Genomic DNA, 23,604 nt, shown 5'->3' on the forward strand with positions numbered 1-23,604 from the left:
AGATAGTTCTTGTGCACTCCAGGCTGCTAGAGCAGCACCAAAGATAAGAGACAAATTCTGATTTCATGACTTCCAATTAGGACTCTGGATTCTGCAGTTTGTTGAAGGTAAAAACAGAGCTATTCATCGGGCTTCCGTCACACTTCCTAACTGAACTTCCCTAAACTCGTATGACAAAACCACAAGGGCAACCATGTTCTTCCACAGCACTTTCCTGGTACCTCTTTCAGAAACAGAATATCAAAATATATATGTGTATATATATTTATATTATGAACACTGAATAAGCCAAAAGGTAGCAGAATCCTAAGTTTATGCTTTATTTAACTGGCACAATTTGGTGCTGGGAGGCAGCCACTTAACAGTGATAGCATTTGTTGGTATCATCTTAGTTCTTTCCTCCTCCCCTAGGTAGTTTATAAAAGGTGATTTCTGAAACCGTTCACACGAGAAAAGCTCAAGGGTTTATATTCAACTGTGACACCACTATGAATTCATTAAGAAGCATGTTTCAGGTTGCACTATAATTTCCCTATGTAACATAAACCCATGGAATCTGACATAAGCTGATTGCTTATGCTGGTTATTTTATTTACATTTCTGAATGGAAGGGATTTCAATACTCATAAAATATCTAACTGACTACTTATTTTTCATCTGTTTTCCCAGAGCAGCTATTATAAAATGGGCATAGAGACAGAAGTCTCAACTTGTATGACTGGTTAAGCAACCAGGGAAAAGTTATTGCTCAAAAGCAATTTTTAGAGAAATAATTCAATATGGAGCTTGAGGCCAAACAAGAGATAGGGTTACTCTCAATGCCATCTGAAAGATAAAAGTTAAAAAAAAATAAAAGTTAAGTAACTGTGTTCCTTATCTTCATCCAAGTCCCATGGAAGTAGGTGGTAGCTTCACAGGAACTCAGGGCGCCAGCAGTTTACTTAAGTCTTTCTCTAGAGACCTAATGTTAGCAGACAGTCTAGTATAAATGAGAACACAGGTGAATGGATGAGAGTGGCTCCTTACAACCCTGAAGTATGAATGTGCCTCCGTTCAAACATGCTACAAATCAGACTTCTGAAGTGGAAGATGTCCTCGTGCGTCTAACTCACAATCTAGAGATATATATTCTGTTAACCTACCCAAAGAATAATAATTTCTGCTTATTCCAGGAGATATAGCAAGCTCAGCCAGCCCTAGTGGTCTAGTGATTAAGATTCCACACTCCAACCACCTCAGCATGGGTTCGTTTGCTGGTCAGGGAACCACACCACCTGCCTGTTGGTTGTCATACTGTGGTGGCTGTGTGTTGCTGTGATACTGAAAGCTTTGCCACCAGTATGTCAAATACTAGCAGGGTCACCCATGGTAGACAGGCTTCAGAGGAGCTTCCAGACTAAGACAGACTAGGAAGAAGGAGCTGGCCACTCACTTGTGAAAAAATTGGTGATGAAAACCCTGTGAACAGCAGCAGAGCACTATCTGATATAGCACTGGAAGGTGAGAGGATGGCGCACAAAGACCAGGAAGGGTTCCGCTCTGCTGTACACAGGGTCGCTAGGAGTTGGAATCGAATCAACGGCACAAACTAAACTAAAACATAGCAAGCTCAGATGGATTGCTAGAGAACTAACAATCACCAGTAAATTCCAAAGCCTGATCAGCAATCTTCTGCCTCCAAGTCATTGTTCGAATTGTGCTACTTCCTTTCTTCTGCTGCCACACTGAGTTAAATCAGTATACTCTCCAATCCTCTGGTACAACCTTGGGCCTACTCTTCTTACTCTTCTACTCCATATACCTTCATCATTTTACCATATTTATTGATTACATGCCTCATTAGTATTAACTCCCCCAAGGATAGGTTCTGTGCCTATTTTTAAATGTATTCCAAGCTTATATCCCCAATGATCCAGTTAGCACATATACTTGACTGAGCGCAATAAAGATAGGAAATATTTTCCAGTTACTTAGAAAATCTTGGTGGTTCCCCCTGCAAAAAGTTAGAGTTGTCCAGGGTGCAGAATTGATGAGCAAAATTCAGTTTGGAAGAGAGGGACAAGGAATCTTATTTTAGTGCCTTAATCAATATCCTTTTATTATTTTTGTAAAATTAACGTGATATGTGCCTATTTGCAGAATCAGTGACTGCAGGAGGCAGCTTTGATATCAATGTGGGCTCTGGGAAAATCTGAGTGGCTCTTTCCCTTCTCTCACACATGACCAGAGAGCCAAGTAATTTTAGTTCTAACTCTTGCTATCCCATTCTGCTTCACAATGACATTGCATTGTTTCATTGTCTAAACCAGGATGGCCCTTAGCCCTTATTAATCTGTGATTATTAGGAATGAGAAGATATAAAAGGGGAAGACGAAAATGTATGAGTGTTAGAGGCCTTTGTCTTATGGTAGCTACTATGAGAATCTGAGGTGAGACATTTCTTATTTAAATTTTGAATTGTGGAGCATTTCATCTTTTGATAAATTCTAAACTATTCACATAAACATAATGAATACCACTGTTTACAAAAACATGAACTTGGTCAGTTAGGTGTAAAGATGAAAGTCCTCCATGTCTCATATTTGAAAAAATAATGAAATAGAGACCTCTTTCTATCTCCTCTTCTTTGACTGAAAGGAATCCAAACCAAATAAATTCTTCTAAAAAGAAAAGTCCTCTATGAGTCTAGATTGACTTTTTGGGTCACTAAATCTTATGTGAGCCACGTGAAAATAACTCATCAGTCACTTCCAGTCAAGTGAATAAATATGCAAAGATGAACTAATCTATTGTTGTGGCAGTAGCTCCTGTCATAGACATCTCTTGCCTGCCTCAAACCCCCTATCGTTAGGCTATGAGTTACTTGTGAACAGGGATTGTATTTTATACTTCATAAAGGTGCCCAATAAATATCTGTTCATTGAATGAATGAAGGAACAAATTCATTGGTAGTAACATCTTAACACAATGACTTCAAAAGTCAAAAACTTATGTTACAGAATAATTATTACCATATTATGGCATACAACATATAGAACAATAGTTATATTTTTAAATACTGAGGTTCTTTAAAAACTAAATTTTGAAAACAAATTAAGATAAGCCCTATTGAGTCCTTCCATTCAATAACCCAATACTGAACGAAGAATCTTTTCAGGGTATCCAGGACTCTAACCTGCATGTTCTATTGCAGGTTTTTTTTTTTTGTTTTTTTTTTTAAGGCAGTATTCCAATATCTAAAATACACCAAGGGCAAATTAATAAGGAAAGTCTACACAGCTAGGGCTTAGTTGAATTAGAATCCCTGGGCTCCAATAAGGGCTAAATCCCAAAGGGATCAGAGTCAAGTAAATAAAAAATCCAGCTGAATTTTATCAGAGGGCAAAGTTTCAACTTTGAGCACCCCAGCAACCAAGGATGAATTATTTATAAGATTAGTAAAGTGCCTTCATCCACACCCCAGCCAAAGAACATTCTTCTATCTCACTGTGACGGAAGGAAAAACGCAATGTATCTGCCTGCCAAGAATAGTTATGGCTATACTCTAGATAGGAGTCTAACAATACTGAGGGATTAAAATTTAATTGTAAAGCTGCTGCTACCTGGGAATAAAAGGTTGAATTCTGGATTCAGAAAGAAATTGGGACTCCAGCATATTGAATAGATGAAAACAAGAGCTGGCATGTTTCTAACAAAGAGTGTGAGAATATGTTCCCTTCTTAAATTCTTCCCTAAACTGCTTCTTTCTCTGTATAGCATATTGGTAATATGCAAGAGTGCTCAATGGGAATATAGCCCTTTTCTACACTTTGAATAGTACATATATGTTTCATTTCCAGAATGCTTGAAATTACAGGATGAGGTCAGAGGGTGATTATGTGGTCTGAATTCTCTAAATATCAGTTCTCTTAATTTTGTTGAGCACCATCTGAAGTCCAAATAATTTCTTTTCTTGAAGCTGGCTGTTGAGATGGACCTAAGGCAATCTTAATGTTATTACAGAACTGAGAGAGATAATTTTATTTTTTCCTTAAATTCAGATAGATTACCATTAACACCCAATCTTTTACTGAGCCTCATCAGCATTAAAGAACATACCCAGGTTTCCTACCTATTGGTACAACTACTAGAAGTACACCTGCTACCTAAAATTCCCACTTTAGCAAAAAAATACCCACAAGTTATGGTATTTTGGACCAAAAGTATATTCTGTTCAGTTAAAGTTACCCCATAATCTTTCACAAACTTACCCTTTGATTTTTAAAGAGTGCTACTGAAACATAAGATATACATTTGTACTTTATATTAAAACTTTTTTTTAACCACTTCAGAGAGTCAAATTCCCCCTGAATCATTACAAACAGTGCCTACTGTTTCTTTGGTATTACTGTACATTTCAGATAATTAGAAAGGCTGAAGTTCTTTGTACAGTTGTGTGAGTATGTAATATAAATGACCAAACAGCATTCTTTCTTAAGTGACTTGCTAGCAAGAACAGGAATGAAATTAGAGTGAATCAGTTTGAAAGCAGAAAAGCAAATATGCATTCTTTATTTTAAAGCATCAGAGTTCATCAAATAGGCTTATCCTATAAAGAGCTCTCCAGGCAGCTTATTTGTCTACTTATGTCTTTGCCTTTGCAGTAAGCATTTCTGCAACCTAAGTGCCCTTTATATTTTCTGACAATCCACATCAGCCTCTTCATTTAAAACTCTTCTCCAAATTCATCTCCTACAGGAAGACTTTAGCAAAACCACTTTACTGTCACCACTCCATCATCCTCTATCCCCTCAGCATTACTATATTTGGTTTGAAATTTATTCTTTTGTACTTGTTTTGGCATAAGTCGTGAAGTGATATATTATTGAAACCAAGCATACATATCATGACTATAGGGCTATCTATTGTGTAATTTCAAGCAAATCACTTAACTTTAACGACTCAAACTTCCCCATTATAACACTGGAAGATCACAATCCGTCCTCCATTGGCTCTAGTGAGAGTAAATGAGAGAATAACTGTAAACTGTTAAAAAAAGATAACTAACTGAAGTCCAAATTACTCTTAGTTTAGAATTGTAATATATTAAGTAGTCATACTAATTTAGTTCTTTTGAGCATTAGAAATTTGAATAGTAGGGGAAGGAGCAAAATTCCACTCAAGAGAAAAGCTAAAAACTATTCCTCAAGCTTATAATTTTCTTCTGTATCCCATTATTCTCTGCATTTAGAGGACTATAGTGGGTCTGCAAAAAACAATGACATTTTCTAAACCAAAAATCAGTAGGTTTCCTAATGTGAATTCTAATATCACTAGTGTAATGGGTTTGGAATGAGCAATTTACATCAATACCTAAGCACAGTGCTTCTAAAAACTGCTATGCAGTCCATTTGCCCCAAGTGCTAATAATTAAGCAATAAACATATTAGCAGCAGCTAGTGACAGGATGTCCTAAACTTTGGCACTGAGACTTTCGCTTTGAGGGGAAAAGGGTGATTAAATACACTGTCAAATAAATTCAGGGAGAGCTTCTGTGAACTTCATAGTTGACAGGCACATGTTAACAGGGAAAGAGGGTCCTTTCCACAAACTTCAAAACTGAATTAAACCCTGGGGAAGGGATATAGACATGCATTAAAAAGTACATTGTTCTAACTTTTATTCCTTTTTTTTCCTTTGAAGAGTTCAGTACTTAGAAAACTTGGATAAATAAGAACTTGAGCAATTTCACAAATTTCTCAGTCTAGTTCTTTTTGAAGGAAAACAACGAGGATGAAGGATGAGAAATACCCTTATAGGAAGTAGAGAACATCTTTTCTCTTGGTACAAATATCCCAGTTAATTGAGAAAAGCAAAATTGGGATATGCTAGACTGCCCAAATAAAGACTTCAGCAGCACAAACAAGGGAACAAAAATGTAAACATTTAAAAATTTTGACCTGTCACCTAATAGTCTCATTTTATTATCAGTATAGTCTCTGGGAAATACCTCAGCTTTATTACTGTGTAAATAGCATGGTTACAGAACAATATTTTACAGGAATATAAGCTCAGTTACAATTCAAAATGTTTTAAAAACTCTCTCACTTCTCAGGAACTAAAGAAGTCTCACAGCTTTGAAAAAGAATCCATTTTGAAGAAACTTATTTTAATTGTCAGTTTAATTTCTGAATGTGGCCCTATGTATTTAATAAAGAGTAATACAAATATCATAGGTTTTTAGTATTAATGAAGTCAGATGGAGAATATCAAAAAAACTTTCACCTATAAACAGGTTCATTTCACTAGTTATGACAATAGAAAATCAGGAACCTTTAAAAATAATATTTTTTCTACTGGTGTATATCAATATATAGTTATAACTGTCTATCAACTCCCCTAGTTATGAAGATGATCTTTGCCCTGGAAAAAATGATGAGAAAAGTGGAAAAATCTTCTCAAAAGTTTTGATCACTATTCAGTAAAAGACAGTTGGCATTTATATCTACTTATTATTTTTAAAAATGTAATTTGATGAGAAAAATGCTAATTATTTTTGGGAAGGGGCTGGAGAAATCCCAGTGAGACATTCTGTAGAGAGGTCTTTTGTTAGTGTAACATCTGACCTTCTATATCTTTGGAAATCATACAACTTGGCTAATGTAGTCCTTAAAGAATTAATCAAGCAGATTGTTAGGCCCTAGTTACAGTGAAGCGAGCCAATTATGAATTGCTCAGAAATTCATCACTGGCATGTCCAACCACATTTTCCCAGATAAAGATTAGTAGAAATATGTGGAAACAGGGCCCATTCCCACCTCAGCAGAGCTAAAATATGCTTTCAGTGAAACAAATTTCAACAAAGTTTTGCCTTAGTGAAACAAACAATTTATTTGGGAATCTTTTTGATTTCCGTCTTTACCAGTACCACCTTCTTCTGCCAACATTGCAAGCTGTGTCCTTTTTAGTTAAAACCCAACTAGGGATTTTTATATTCAAATACACTTCTGAATTCAAAGCACTAAGGTCACGTGCCACAAGCCTGAATTCATCAGTAAGTTAGTGAAATCTCCAAAGACCATCTTTAGTCTTTTCACTGTTGTGATAATGCCTTCCCAAGGCTTACTAAGAAGAAAGCTTTTCTTGCAAGAGAGAAATGAAAGGGGCCAGAGAAGATGAAGATTGGTTCTCTAAGGACAGGGCAGTGTTGCTCTTAAATAAAGAAGCTCCTTTCAGATAAGCAGAATCAGATTCCAGTTCATTTGGTTTGCTGGCTACCCTTACTTTGAACTCTCATATTTAACCCAGCAGGCTTCAAAGCAGGTGAGAAAATGACCTACCACTTAAAAGCAATTTTTTCTTTTTCAGGAATTCTGGCCTTGGAGAATATCAGTTCTGATATCAGCACATTCCACCTCTCCAGGGATTTATGTAATTTTTTTTTTCATTGCTTTATGTCTCATGTCAGACTAGGTTTTCATCTCAGCCAGGAGAAAAATCAGGAAAAAAAAGTCCTAACTTGCTGAAAATGAAGTCTTATTCTACATAGCTTTATACAATGCAAAAGGAGAAGGGGCACTAAAACCACTAACCGTTCTAGTTTGTTCCCTTCCATTTACTTAAATCTGATGTAGTAAAGATTACTAAAAATCATTTAATCCCTAGTGCCTCTTCACAAACAAGAAACTTTTGTAACAAATCCATTTTAACAAATTCAAATTGAATTCACTCTAACTTGTGAGCTAACACAAAAAAGATATTAGATGAAGAAGAGAATGGTAACAATGGTAGAAATTTAGGATATTTTCTTAAATTGTTTTGCCTTTCTAAATAAAAGAACAAGTATGTTTCCAAGATTTCTCATTGATTTATACTGTATTTGGCCATCAAATATCTGACTTAATTGAAAATCCTAACATAGGCAGTTTGTAACTTACAAATAGGTTCTGTTCTAAAATGTAGTTTGCCAGTGCCTAGAATTTGAACCATTTCTCCACTTTCTGTGGTTCACAACACATGATGTACCAGAAGCATAGCACTAATAGTATTGGTTAAATGACACTCAACCACCATTTATACCACAGTTTCTATGGGAAAATGCATTTTGAGTTTACTATCAGGACATAGCTCTTCCAAACATGAAGAGGGTAGGGTTTCCCGCTATACCTGCACTTTGGTGATGATGACAATGACGGTGCCGACAACAGCTAACACTCACCTAGTTTTTACTATGGGCAGATACGGTTCTAAACACTTGACATATTTTAAACTCATTTAACCCTCACAAAAATCTATGAGGTAGTACTATTCTCATTTTACAATGAGGGGGAGAAAAGGTTAAGTAACTTACCCGAGATTGCACAGCCATTAAAGTGTCAGGGCTGGAATTCAAAGCAAAGCATTTGGCTCCAGAACCTATGATCATAAGTACTCTGCAATGCTGCCCCTTCTCCACCTCGAAGAAGTGGCACCTGGCATTCTAAATTCCTCTTATTGGGGGTAGAGTAGAGCAGGGCTTCTCAAGTTTTAAATGTGCATATAGAATTTCCGGGGAATTTTGTTAAAAATGCAGATTCAGGAGGTCTGGAGTGGTGCCTGAGGTTCTGCATTCCTAACAAACTCCTGGGTGATGGTGATGCTCCTAGTCCATAGACCACACTTTACTAAGTGGGGAATAAGTGGTATTTGGTCCTCTAGTTCCCTTGCTGGCTATCTGTCTGTTGAGGCATTTATACATTGTGTGTATAAGCTGGAGACTGTCCATACTGTAATCATTTTTCATTAATTCTTAAATGGATCCTACCCTTGGAACTGCTGCATACCAAATATTGGTGTGCAGGTACTTTTAGTAAATACTTAGCTTTAGGAACTTAAAATGCACACATAAAGGCCACAAGGATAAAATGTGGCTGTAACAGTTTGCTGTCTTTTTAACATTTTAATACTATATACCACCAACTATACAAACATCAAAAGATAGTAAATAAATGCCTGTTTATTGTTCATCAACTAGAATCACAGTAAATAAATAACTTTTGGTCTAAAAAAGAAGTTTCCACTTTAAAATGCATAAGTATTCATTCTCAGACTCTGCTACAGGAATGCTAAGGAGCTTGTGCTATATAATCTTAAAGGCTCTTCTGGTTCATCTGTAATCTTTCAGGTAAAGGCAGACACTATATACCAATGATGATGGATAGAGCAGATAGTGAGTACACTCCATATTAATTTTAGCCAATACTTCATGGAAGTACACTACTAACAATCAATACATACCTATTCCAGATTCTAAATATCCCTCCTTGTTCCATTTCACCTTCTTCTCACTACCCAAGGGCCATCTCTCTCATTGCTTGACTGATCTCAAATACACAGCTGCATTTTTTTTTCCAGTTGTTAAATGGACAGGATTCCCCTTCTAGTCAATTTTTTTTCTATGCCAGATTACACAGTAAGGTTATTTCAGTCTGAGACACACTCACTCCCCAGTCAGTACCACTGCAAATAACAGAGTTATAGTATGATCACTAAGCTTCCTTTTTACACTAAAAAGAAACAGAACAGTCAGTTTCCAACCCAAATATCTATACTCCCTGAACAACAGTGGAAAGTCATTCTTCTTGAAGCTTGACCCAGAATCAAGTGCAGTCTCAGACTCCTAGGCCTACAGCCAGTGGCAACTTAACACATTATACAGTTGACCTTCAGGGAAAAAGGGAAACCAGTGTTCTTACTACTGGTGCCAGAAGAAAACCAACTAATCATTAAGGCACAAAATAAACTATTCTTAAGGCAGGAAAAGAAATTGTGAGGAAACAGGGAGGTGGAATGGAGGCATATAGAGAAGAACATAGAAATTACATTACCAAGTAAGGGCTAGTGTTTCTACGTTCTCAGTGCTTTTCTATTTGACAATATAATAAATCAGCATTTTCTTTTTGGGTTTGAACTCTTATTACCTGTTAAAAATGCAAAGATGTACAAGAAAGACACATTTTTTAAAAGGTTTGGAGACTTAAAGGGACCTATCTCTGGGAATTTTACTTTGAGCCAATGACATTAATTATGTTCATGTAGAAGAGTAAATAATCATGGGATACCCTTTTTAATATCAGTCCTCAAGTACTTCCTGGACCTGGGTCAGGAAATGGGGAAGCACTTCAAAACTAAAGGGTAAAAATGAAAATAAAGCTCTATACATGGTTCTAAAACCAATGTTGGGGAAAGTCAATAAGGACATGCAGATACAGTAACAGGGCGGCACATCCTGTATCCAGGGCAAATGTCCCATCTGTCTCATCTTACCTACCTATTCTCCATTCTAGTTGCACTCTTGACTTTAAAGTTCAGCAAATCCTTAGAACTAACAATTTCATTTAAACAGAAAAATCAAACAGCTTGTTATAAAATAGGGAAATGTTTTAAATGCCAAAGAAAATGCATTTAGAAGTGTTGGATTGTTCTTTAGCAGGAAATAATTGCTATGTTTACCACCAAAAGTGATCTCCAAAGATCAATTTTATAATGTTATGCCATTGTATTCTTTAAACTTTTAAGCAACAAAAAAATAGCTCAAATCACTGAAAAATTTATATTTGACATATTTATGGCAGCAACTTTACAAATCAATTCCTGTAATTTACTATGACAAATATCTTCCACTGATAAACTGGATTGCCACGTACAGATCAAAGATGGTTTCTTGTGTGTTTTACAAATACTCTACACAAGTCCTTGAGATCATACTTACAGCTTTAGCAAAAACACCCATGATTTCAGGAAACTGGTGTGTGAGAAGAGCTATCATTGCTGTGGAAGAACACAGTCCTGCTGTGAAATGAATGAAAAAAGGAAGCTCCTTCTTTGGGTAAACAGAAACATGATGAAAGGCTGCAAGGGAGAAAAGGTAGAAATGGATTTTATTTCAGAATACAGTATAAACAAGCCAGTTTTAGTATTTCCAAATGAAATCTATTTTTAAAAACCAAAAAGGAAAATAATTTTTAAAAAAAGAACAAGAAGTCTCTGGCCAAGCAAGGTAGAAGAAAGTTATCCCTTATCTATTCCAGCATCGATAGCATATCTACATAGTCAGATGACTGTGCTGGGGACCGGGAATAGGACAGCATCGTGGGAAAGAATATTAATTGTAAAGTCATGCTGAGGTGGTTTTGAAAAAGAGCTTTGTCACTTATTAGCTGTGTGATCTTGAAGAAGTTGCTGAACCCTCTAGTAGTTGCTATGGAATTGTTATGATGAACGTTGTAAGCCCTTAATAAATGTAAGTTGTTATAATTCTTGCTCTTTGGAAAGCTAAGAGATGAATATAGAGATCAAGAGACAGATATGTGGTTGGAGACTTCCCAGAACCATCAGTTAATAAATTTACCCAGTTATTAACAAGGTTCTATATGTGGCATTTCATCGAGCACTGTAAAAATCAAACTAGAATATCAAAGCCCTAGGATTCTGTACATAAATGAAGTCCCTTGTCTTATTTACCACATTCGGATATTTACTCAAGTAATCATTATTCTTCTAATGATTAGATATTTCATTACCAATGGTATTCAAGTATTTACAGCTTATTTGAAATTTGAAAATACTTGAATAACAATGCTGAGATAAGCCTATTACAATGTTTGGCATACAGTAGGTGCTCAATAAATGTCTGGTAAACTGAGAGCTATTCTGGGACCTCATCAGTTCAGGAAGTTGACCACTCAGGTCTGGACACAAACCAGGAATTCTTGATGTAATACCCTGCATAAGTAAGGGATGACTAATTCCGTGCTGAATCAAGGTCAGCTGTAAATTTCACTTTTTTAAATATAATGATTCACCTAAGATTACACCTAAGTTTCCTTCAGTAGCCATAATATTTTTGTGTCTTATACTATATTCAGAGAGTATATACTAAAAACCAAACTCATTAAAAATTCATAAAATTTCCAGAGCCTTGAGTCATGTTTAAAGCAAAAGCACACCAAGTCTGAATTTTTTTTTAAAAAGTTAGAAACATTAGAAGCTGTGGACAACGGTGTGCTTTCAGCACCCAAAAAACCAGCAGTCCCTTTTGCCCTATCCGTCAGCCACGAGAGGCCAACTTCTTCCAGCAAACCAAGGGAAACAAACTATGGTATTTATGAAGACAGGAAACAAATACTTACGTATACCAATGGTTACTATAATTGCTATTGTATGAGAGACTGCAAAATTAATAATATTAATTAAAGTATATAGCATTTTATGGTTTACAAAGAGCTTTAATTTATATTAGTTTGTTTGATTTTTTTCAATAACCCTAAGAAATAGTATTATTCCCACTTTATAAGGTAGAAAACTGTATAGCTTTTAGTAAGATAATTTCCTAAAATATGAGATTTTTATACTAAAGGGGAGACCTAATTATTCCTTTCTGGATTGCTTTCTGTAGATGTGTTTGTCAGTCAATGTTTGGCTAATACATTAATATAATGGATGGCTAGTACGGAAACACTCCCTGAAGTAAAAGTTCAAATTTCATCACTAGCTTGTAGAGAAAAAATTTATCATGAGGCAAAAAAGACAACTAAATAGCTACGTGAACTAAGGGAATAGTTCAAGTCTGAACTTATGTGGTTAATAAGTAAATTCTAGAATGCTGTAACTCATATCAGGGTTGAAGGAGACTTGAAAACAAAAAACATTAAGTACTCTCGGGTATGAGAATTCCACATTACTAAAAATTTGCTCATTTTACCACAGTCAGAGAAAGAAAAAATACTCCAAGAACATACAATATAATCAAACAAAACCCCCCAGCACATCCCTCCTCTCCTATGTCCTGGAATTTGCAAATGAGTAGCAACCTAAGAATAGTAAAGGCCTGCCAAAAAGAAAACTGTCTGTTCTTATAGCCTATGGCTCTGATGATGCATGACAATAATCCTGATTTTATTCATATTGTTGTGTAAAGTTGGCCTTATATCAGGCAACCTTTGTAATAATTTAGGGGGCATTATTTTAGACTAAATGTATTATCCTAATATAACACACTCTTGCATACTGATGTTCCATAATTAAATAATTTGTTCTTTTGCCTTAAATATCTTTGTTCCTGTTAAAATGGAAAAACAACAAGAACGATGACTACCACCACCATCTGAGAAAAGAAAATAAAATTTCTCTCACTAATGACTTTCTAATTGCCAAAGTCAATGGATTCTTCTCAGTAATTACCTTACTTAATATCTCAGATACTCCTCCTCACTTGGAAATTTTTTCCTCCTTTTCGTTTCTAGGATATCTAGTTCTGGTTCTTGTCCTGTCTCTCTGATGACTCCTTCACAGAATCTTCCAGACTCCTTATCAGCCACCCATTCCTTAGACATTTTTGTGCCCCCATGGTTCCACCCTTAGTTCACTTCTCACTCTATACAGTTTCCCTTAGTGATCTCATTCATGTCTAAAAACAGATGACTCCCAAGTCAGTTTTCTGATGTAGAGAGAAAGAGATAGCAGGACTCCTGGCAATTTTGTTCACACAATGTAATCCTGTCCCTAGGCCATGGCTGACTGGACCAGGGATGAACACCTGAGTAAATCTGATTCTTTCTCCCCGAAGTTTTAGAAGTGGTGTTGAGATATCATTCAGTTTGTATTCTTTGCCTGCACTGATGACATGTAAACTCAGAGCTGTACAGGGGCATCAAATTTGGCTACCTGAGCGTCCAAGAAGGGAAAGCCAAACTGCAAAGACAGAAGGATAAAAATGAAACAAATACACTGAGACAAGCAGAAATCAGAGCTCGTACAAAGAGAAGATGGAGTTGGGGAAGGAGAAAAACAAAGTGAGAATAGGAGAAACTGAAAAAGGCAGCCTGAGATAGAGATATACAGATTACTGACTCCTGGAAATCCTGATAGCCTTCTAGTTCCTGGTTCTAGACCCTTCTGAGATCCAACTGTAATTATCGCCTTTGGGTTCTTTGAGATAAACTAGTCTTCTTCCAACAAATTTCCTTTATTTTTAAGCTACTTTGAAGCAGCTCTCTATTATTTATACCCAAAGAATATCTACAATATTTACTATTTATACAATACATATATTTTTAATATAAACACATTATATTACAAATATATCTTAGACATATACTATTTAGGGATATAAAATATAAAGCCTATGTGTGTATATATATATGTGTTAAGTAGATTATGTAATATTTAAGCATATTTATATATATAAAAATATATACATATATATATGTACATACACTGTTAAAAAAAGAGACAACAGGCCCAAAATGGAGTCACTTGTGCTAAGCCCATATCACCAAACAGAGACTTAATATGTAACCTACTTGCAATTTCAACCTCCTCCAGGAATGTAAGCTTAACCAGTCAGTTTGGAATTTCCTAGTCAGCACTAGTGAGGCAATCTGCCTGACAAACCTCTTTTGTCTCCTAAATGAAGGTGACCTTGCCTGAAACTATCCATTCTTTTCTCCCTCCTGCCTATAAAAGCTTCCTGTTTTGTACAGCTCCTCAGAGCTAGATGGGATGCTGCCCGATTCATGAATCATTGAATAAAGCCCATTAGATCTTCAAATTTACTTAACTGGATTGTTTTTTAACAACAATGGGTGAGATGTCATACATGCAACATACGCAAAGCCTGAACTTATTTACTTCCCCTACTCCTATCCCCGAACCTGCTCCTCCTGCGCGTGATAGATTTACCATTCTTCAAGCCACCCACGTCATATTTGGGAATCATCTCTGACCTTGGAGAGATAGGCACTCCCAACTCGAGCTTCCTTATAATCTATTCCATACATATTTAACACATTGTTTATCAGTTTTTCTATTAACCTGTGAGCAGCTTAGGAGTTTGGAGTAGGATAAGGAGAAAAAGATACTAACATTTAACATTTTTGTTGAGTACTTACAACGTACCTGGCATGTTTATAAGAATAAATTAATAAATTTGACTAATTCAAACAATATTTATTAAATATCAATTTTTATGGTGATTATAGAGATACATAGAGGGACAATGAAGAGAATCTTGGCCATCAAGTTTACAATCTAGAAGGGGGAGATTAAGTACACAAAGCACTTTGAGAGTTCAGAGAAAGAAAAGATAACTTATCTCAGAGGATGGAGGAAAATAAAAGACCCTGGGAGAAAAATATCAGCCTACTCAACTTCCATAATCTCTCCTAAATTTTCATCTCTCTGTTTCAACTTTCAGCTCATTAAGTTTGATGACTGTAAAACTGTAACTTTCCTTCCCAGAATTTAGTTCTAATGGTCCCAGAACTGTAAAAATTTTGGCACGTTTATATCATATAAGGAAACATGGTGCCAGCGTTTACAACCTTATTGATTAAATCATAACTTTTTATTTATTTTATTTATTGATTTTTTTAGGAAGATTTGCCCTGAGCTAACTGCTGCCAATCCTCCACTTTTTGCTGAGGAAGACTGGCCCTGAGCTAACATCCGTGCCCATCTTCTTCTACTTTATATGTGGGACGCCTGCCACAGCATGACGTGCCATGCAGTGCCATGTCTGCACCCAGGATGTGAACCAGCGAACCCTGGGCCACCGAAGCGGAAAGTGCGCACTTTACTGCTGCGCCACCGGGCCAGCCACTGATTAAATCATAACTTATTGGTTAAATCATAAAAAGAAAAGTTAAAGAGAAATTTATCAGTTCACAGAGAAAAAGAGTGAGTGGATGCCAAGGCAGCTGAGACAAAAGGTACAGACTCTTCTTTTGAGAAGTTTGGCTTCCTGAAAGCAGCGACTAGACGGAAACACTCTCAGCAATCATAACCCTACATATTTCTGGTTCTCCTCCTGACTCTGATTGCTTTTTTTAAAATTGAGAAGTGTAGTCTCTCCTATTTTGTTCTCTTTATAAAGACTGTTGTGGCTATTCTGGGTCCTTTACCTTTCCACATAAATTTTGGGGTCAGCTTGTCAATTTCTGCAAAATCCTTGCTGAGATTTTGATAAGGATTGCATTGAATTTATAGATCAATTTGGAGATAAATGCCATTTAAATAATATTATGTCTTCCAACCCATAAACATGGAAGGTCTCTCCTTTAGATTTTAATTCCTCTCAGCAATATTTTGTAGTTTTTCATGTAGAAGTCTCACACTTCTTTTGTTAAATTTATTCCTAAATTGTTTATTATTTTTGATGCTATATGATTGGAATCATTTTCTAAATTTCATTTTTGGATTGTTCATTGCTGGTATATAAATATGCCATTGACTTTTGTAAGTTGATATTATATTCTGCAACCTTGCTGAACTTGTATATTAGTTCTAATAGTGTTTATATGGATTTCCTACATAGAAGATTATGTCTTCTGTGAATAAAGAGTTTTACTTCCTTTCTAATAAGAGTGCCTTTTATTTTTTTTTCTTGCTTGACTGCACTGACTAGAACCTCTAGCACAATGCTGAATATAAGTGATGAGAGCTGACATCCTTGCCTTATTCCTGATCTTACGGAGAAAGCATTCAGTCTTTCACCATTAAGTATGATGTTAGCTGTGGGTTTTTTGTAGCTATTCTTTATTAGGTTGAGGAAGTTCCCTTTTATCCCTAGTTTATTCAGAATTTTTATCATGAATGTGCATTGGATTTTTGTCAAATGCTTTTTCTGCAGCTATTGTCCTTTATTCTATTAACATGGTGCATTACATTTTCAGATGTTAAACCAACCTTGCATTTGTGAGGTAAATCCCACTTGGTCATGGAGTATAATCCTTTTTATATGTTGCTGGATCTAGTTTGCTAATATTCTGTTGAAGATGTTTGTGTCTATATTCATGAGGGATGTCGTTCTATAGTTTCCTTTTCTTATAATGTATTTGGTTTTGGTATCAGGGTAAATTGGTCTCACAGAATGAGTTGGGGAGTGTTCCTTCCTTCTTTATTTTCTGAAAAGAATTTGTGAAAGATTGGTATTATTTCTTCTTTAAGGTTTATAAGATGACTTCTCTTTTTAAATCTTTAATCTTGGTGTCCTTCATTGCATCTAGCATAGCGTTTTACCCAAAAAATATCTGGGAATGAAATGAATTATGCAACTACATGCAAGAAATGGCTAAAATAGTATTCAAAGAGTATCCTAAATTTCAACTAAAGGCACTTTTAAAATGGGAGAATACTATGAAAAACAATCTCGCAACTACTTTTAAGTTTAAGAAAACTAGAATATTTACTTACTAGGTAACAGCTCTCTATCAGCAGTCTCTGTGCAGCTGGGATAAGGGTAAAATAGGTGGCCTTTCTCTAGTGGGTATGGAATCATTCTAAAAGCTGAGAAAAAAAATACATATGTTGGCATTCAACTCAGATTCATTTTCATCCTATACTATAGATCAAAGCTATTTTGGAGACATATTTTTACAAAATTTTCACATAGCATTTTATTTTCTTTTTTAGAGACACATTTTAGATGAAAGAAAGCAAAAGAAGAACTAAGGGGAAGAATAAGATTTATTTAGAGAATAATGAATGGTCTGGCTGGAATAAAACTAAAGGGAATAGTGGATAATAAGACTGGCTGGGTCTTTCTTGCCTTAGTCTCCTCATTATAAACACAAGAGACTTAACTTTGTAGGTATGAATTCCACTTCTTATAAGAATATTCATAAAATTGCAACATGTATAACTGTTGTGGCTATAACCGTTGGCAACTTAAAAGAGTTCTCAATGGGTAGCTTCACATGTGAGATGCCAGCAAAGTTTTCTATGAGGAGAGTTTAATTTAGATCAGGGGTCACCAAAGTATAGCCCTCTGACCAGACCTGGCCCACTGTTTTTGTAAATAATATTAGAGGGGCCAGCCCAGTGGCACAGCGGTTAAGTTAGCACATTCTGCTTTGGCAGCCTGGGGTTCACTGTTTCAGATCCTGGGTGTAGACCTACATACCATTTGTCAAGCCATGCTGTGGCAGGCGTCCCACATATAAAGTAGAGGAAGATGGGCACAGATGTTAGCTCAGGGCCAGTCTTCCTCAGCGAAAAGAGGAGGATTGGCAGCAGATGTTCGCCTCAGGGCTAATCTTCCTCAAAACTAATATAATATTTTATTAGAATACAGCCATACTTGTTCATTTATATATTATGTAAGGCTGCTTTCAGGATACAAGAGTGGGGTAGTTGTGACAGAGACTACGGCATGCAACGACTAAATATTTACTATCTGGCCCTTTACAGAAAAAACTTACCCATCCCTGATCTAGATTATCACCAACTCTTGTAGACTCTTAAAGAAGGAATCCTTTTCGATCTACTCAGCTAGCTAAAAACTCAGCAAAATTGTGATACGGTTTTTGTTTTTCTTTTAGTGCTTGACTCTATAAACTTTGGTAAAAATATGAATTTTGTTTTGCCACAATAAAAACTAGTAATTTTTCCAAAGTCACAGAGCAAATCAGTGGTAACACTAGGAAATCATTCATCACCATGATTTTTTTTTTAAAAGATTGGCACCTGAGCTAACAACTGTTGCCAATCTTCTTTTTTCTTTTTTCTTTTCCTTTTTCTCCCCCAATCCCCCCAATACCTAGTTGTATATTTTAGTTGTGGTTCCTTCTAGTTATGGTATGTGGGATGCCGCCGTCTCAGCGTGGCCTGATGAGCGGTGCCATGTCCGTGCCCAGGATCCAAACCAGCAAAACCCTGGGCCGCTGAAGTCGAGTGCACAAACTTTACCACCCAGCCACAGGGCCGGCCTCCATCAAGATGACTATTTATGAAATACAGTATGTCATACACTTATTAAAAACCTCCTGTGTGTCAAGCAGAACACTAGGATTAAAGACATATACAAGATAAATGAGATAGAGTTTTGAGGAGCTCATAGTACTGAAAAAAAGCAAAAGAAAGTCTAATTACCCAAAGACGTTGAGCTCCTCAGTTTTAGTAGTCCCAGTTTCATTAATCTGTAAATTGTCAGTGTCAAGCACAGTGTCTGACCCTTAGCAAATGGTTAATGTAGAGGTTCCCAAATTTTCTTGGTTCAAGGACACATGGTGCCCTTCGTGTCTCAGTAATTTTTTATGATGCCCCTATGATGAAATAAATATCTAACAATTCCACTTATTAAGTAGTGGGTCCAAACAACTTTAAGAGCTTATGTTCTAGCAACTTAGCAGTTATTCGAAAAAATGATAGACATAAATTAAAGGAAAAAATAATTATTTCATTTTTAAATAACCATCATTTCTTATTAATGTGATGTATGAGCCTGCTGGGCACTGCATAACTTCTCAAAACTTGGAATCAGATTGACTACCAGTATCCTCATTTCCTGTTCCACAATGATTTTGTGTGGTACTTCTTTTAAGCACAGAAACTAACAAAAACCCAGCTTTGTGAAGCTATGACAACATTGAAAGAAATAGAGAATGGAGAGACACCTAATGGTGAAACCATTAACTATCTAGAGCTAACAGTTTGAATGGGTGTCTGACAGATGTTGAATATTGCTGTGTTTCCACTGAAAATTTAAAATATGCTGTGGTACTTGTGTAAATGTACTGTAGTGCCCGAAGATGCCTCAGTACAAAGTTTAGGAACTGAGGGGATTAACCAATTTTAGTGAATGAGCATTGAATTTACTTTCGAATTTTTATTGGTAGCAGAGGTATACTTTCCAAGAGAACTGTTATAAAAATTCAACTGATAAAATATTTTGGTTAAGCTTCTTCATTATCTTAGTGATTTTAGGAAATTACAAATAAGAGACCTAGTAGTAAATTGAAAAACAGTCCAGTTCTCCAAAGAAGATATACAAATGGTCAATTAGCAAATAAAAAGATGTTCAACATCATTCATTATTAGGGAAATGCAAATCAAAACCACAATGAGATACCACTTAACACTCATTAAGATGACTATTATCAAAAAACCAGAAAATGACAAGTGTTGGTGAGGACACAGAGAAAGTAAAACCCTTGTGGACTGCTGGTAGAATGCAACATGGTGCAGCTGTTATAAAATTTAGTATGGCAGTTCCTCAAAAAATTAAACAGAATTATATGATCTAGAAATTCCATTTCCAAGTATATGACCAAAAGAATTGAAAGCAGGAGCTTTTGTATACCCACGTTCACAGCAGCATTATTCACAACAGCCAAAAGGTGGAAACAACCCAAATATCCACTGATTATATGATTCCACTATATGAGATGCCTAGAGCAGGCAAACTCATAGAGACAGAAAGCAGAATGCTTACCAGGGGCTGGGAGGAGGGAAGACTGAGGAGTTACTGTTAATGCATATAGAATTTCAGTTTGGGATGATGAAAAGGTTCTGGGGATGGATAATGGTGATAGTTGCACGACACTGTGATTGTACATAATGCCACCGAACTGCACATTTTAAAATGGTTAAAATGATAATTTTCATGTTATGTATATTTTACTACAATAAAAAAAAGATTTAAAAAAGAATAGAATTAATATTAGTTGTGAGGAAAATAGTTTCATGTTGTACACATCTGAAAATAACACATAACAAAACAAAAACAGTTCAATTTAAAAAATATTAGAACAATAGCTCAACCACATTAAAATGCTTATAAACCAACGATGTAAGTTTTCATTTTCTTTCCTTAGAAATATGTAATTTAAATGAACATATGGCAGAATACCATAAAAGTTTCTCATTCTGCTTTTCCTAAATGTGGAATCCATATAAATACATTAAGAATTTCTTCCACCAATAATCGAAATATAACATCATTGAGTTTACTTTGAAACCAACCTGAACAATAAATCCTTACAGAAACTCAGACAATCTCATTAAAAAAGACTGCCTGTGAATGCAATGGATAGTCAAAGAGATTAGTGTTACTTTTGGAAAGAATACTTACTGCCTTCCCATGTACATTGTAACAGATTAAGGGCACCTTCTATTCGCTTCCAATGCTGAAGATGAAAGAAAGCATAGGCAATTGCTTCACTATCACCCCGTTTCAGAATGTGTTCTGGAGGCAAAATCAGACTTTTCATCTCTAGTAAATACTAGAAAAATAACACACAGACATAGACACATCACAGAAAAAAGAAAAATTATGTTAAATTCAAACGCCCACAAAAATGTAGATTCAAATTTTATAAAGTCAATTTGATTTAAAAAACAAACATTAAGCTAGTTGAAATGACAAGAGGGTCCTATTGATAACATGTATATAAGATGCTTATACATGCAAATTCCAAAGAGCAGAATATTCCTATAGGTAAAAATAAAGTGATAAATGGCTCATGTGTGACCTTGCCAAATACCAAATGAAAACTCAAGCTGAGGAAACAATGTGAGAGCAAACAGTTATTTTTCCAAAAAGAATTAAGTGTAAAAATTATAAAGTACAATTTTGGAACAACACTTTATGGTAAGATTCAATTCTTTTTTTTCTCTTATTTCCATTTTGCAGATGAAGCAACCTAATTGTGAAGAAGTTCAATTAAATTAATATTTACTGAGAGCAAAGCACTATACTTGTCAGGGAGCACCAAAAAACACTCTATTCTCTGGAGCTTTCTAAAGTGCTGAGAATGACAGATTTCTTAAGTTAATAATGACAACCAGAATGTGCTAAGTGCTTTATGAGAGCTATAAACAATGTATATAGGAATATGGATAGGAAGTATTAATTTTTTAAATTTAGTCTTTTATAACAGCTTCAATGAGATATAACTCACATATTTTACAATTCACCCATTTAAAGTATACAACTCAGGGGCCGGCCCCGTGGCCGAGTGGTTAAGTTCACTCGCTCAGCTTCAGCGGCCCAGGGTTTCACTGGTTCGGATCCTAGGCGCGGACATGGCACCGCTCATCGGGCCATGTTGAGGCGGCATCCCACATGCCACAACTAGAAGGACCCACAACTATAAGTATACAACTATCTGCTGGAGGGGATTTGGGGAGAAAAAAGCAAAAAAAAAAAAAAAAAAGGTTGGCAAGTTGTTAGCTCAAGTGCCAGTCTTTAAAGTATACAACTCAATGGTTTTCAGTATATTCACAGATAGGTGCAATTATCACCGCATTCAATTTTAAAACATTTTCATCACCTCAAAAGAAAACCCTGCACTCTTCAGTTATCACCCTCTACTCCCCAATCCTCCTTAAGCCCTAATCAACCACTAATCTACTTTTTGTCTATAGATTTGCCTATTATGGATATTCCATACAAAGAGAATCACATAATACATGGTCTTTTGTATCTGGTTTCTTTCACTTACCACAATGTTTTCAAGGTACATCTATATTGTAGAATATATCAGTACCTCACTCCTTTTTATAGCTGAATAATATTCCATTGTACGGATATAACACATTTGTTTATCCATCCATCATCTGATGGACATTTGGTTGTTTTCATCTTTTGGCTATTATGAATAATGCTGCAATAAACATTCACGTACAAGTTTTTATGTGAACGTGTTTTCATCACTCTTGGGTATATACCTAGGAGTGGAATTTCTGGGTCATATGGTAACTCTATGTTTAGGAGGTATTTATTATGACTTAGGGGCTGAAAATAAACCACTTGGAATTTGGGATTTGAGTTGATATATAAAGATGGATGGAATGTGGGGGATGAGCAGATTGGGGGGGAGGGTGGGCGGAGAAGAATAGGAGGATATATTCAAAGTACAGGGCCAACTTTACCAAGGCACTGAGCCAAGAAAGTATAATGCAAAATGCATTTAAGGGATTAGTGAGTATGCATGTTGAAGAAGTTAGAGCCTATCAATTCTTAGTCACAAATAAAATTCAATTCTATCTTAAACTCTTGAAGAAAATACTTGCCTTAATATTGTAATCCACAACAAAAGCTGTATAATCAGTTATTACACTAACCAAATGTACTAATTATATGAAGAAAGATGCAAAATTAACCACTTGTACATCATCTTTACTATTAAAATGGTCAACATAAAACAAAATCTTTAAAAAATATTTAGTTAGCTAAACACTTGCTCCAAGGACTGAGACCAGAGTACACTTCCCCTACTAAAATAGATTTGAAACAACCTCTTTGGTCCTAAATAATTTGATACCACATTATGAGTCATAAGATCCAAACCACATTAATTTCTGTTAATATCAAAAGAGAAACATTCCAGAGGTGTCTCAAAAGATATATTCTCACATTTCAAATTCTAAGTTCCTCAGGTTGTTACATAAACTAATGAGATAAACAACATAAATTAAAGAGTTGAATTTGTGAAACACTTTGTAAAACTGCTACAAGCAGGAAGACTCTTAAAAACAAAAGGTTGTAGTTTCAAAATTTAACCCTTAGGTTATTAATCAATATATCTGTACTCATCATATTAATATATCTAAAATAACTTTTTATTTTTTGTCTATGAAATACGCCTTTCCGACACTTAGTGAGCTTAATGCCCATCTTTAGTTATTCTTCTATACCCTAATAAGGCTGAAATTTTTTAAAAAAAAGATAAAAGAGATTAATTACTCTTAGTCTTGATGTCTCTGGCTCTTTCCTCAAAGTGTAAGAATGCAATCTGCTCATCAATTTATTTTAGCAGATGTCACAAGCTATGAGATTATTTACTAATCCAGTTTGGGGACTTA

At 35.6% G+C, this 23,604-nt stretch overlaps 1 protein-coding gene across 2 annotated transcripts in view; it reads right to left on the reverse strand.

Moving 5' to 3' along the window:
- Positions 1–8,955: 8,955 nt before the first annotated feature.
- The window catches only part of ST7L (suppression of tumorigenicity 7 like), a 62,973-nt gene continuing 48,324 nt past the window's right edge, over positions 8,956–23,604 (reverse strand). The window contains exons 12-14 of one of the 2 annotated variants that reach the window (XM_046645858.1): positions 20,870–21,020; positions 17,212–17,304; positions 8,956–10,869 (exon numbers count right to left, since the gene is read on the reverse strand). In XM_046645858.1, the coding sequence (XP_046501814.1) occupies positions 10,691–10,869; positions 17,212–17,304; positions 20,870–21,020 (423 nt within the window). In that variant the 3' untranslated portion in view covers positions 8,956–10,690. Of the gene's footprint in view, positions 10,870–17,211; positions 17,305–20,230; positions 20,419–20,869; positions 21,021–23,604 lie in introns of those variants that run through there. The other variant, XR_006886066.1, reaches the window with a different exon arrangement.

The sequence above is a fragment of the Equus quagga genome, chromosome 18 (assembly GCF_021613505.1).
Source record: "Equus quagga isolate Etosha38 chromosome 18, UCLA_HA_Equagga_1.0, whole genome shotgun sequence".
In the NCBI taxonomy this organism is placed as follows: domain Eukaryota; kingdom Metazoa; phylum Chordata; class Mammalia; order Perissodactyla; family Equidae; genus Equus; species Equus quagga.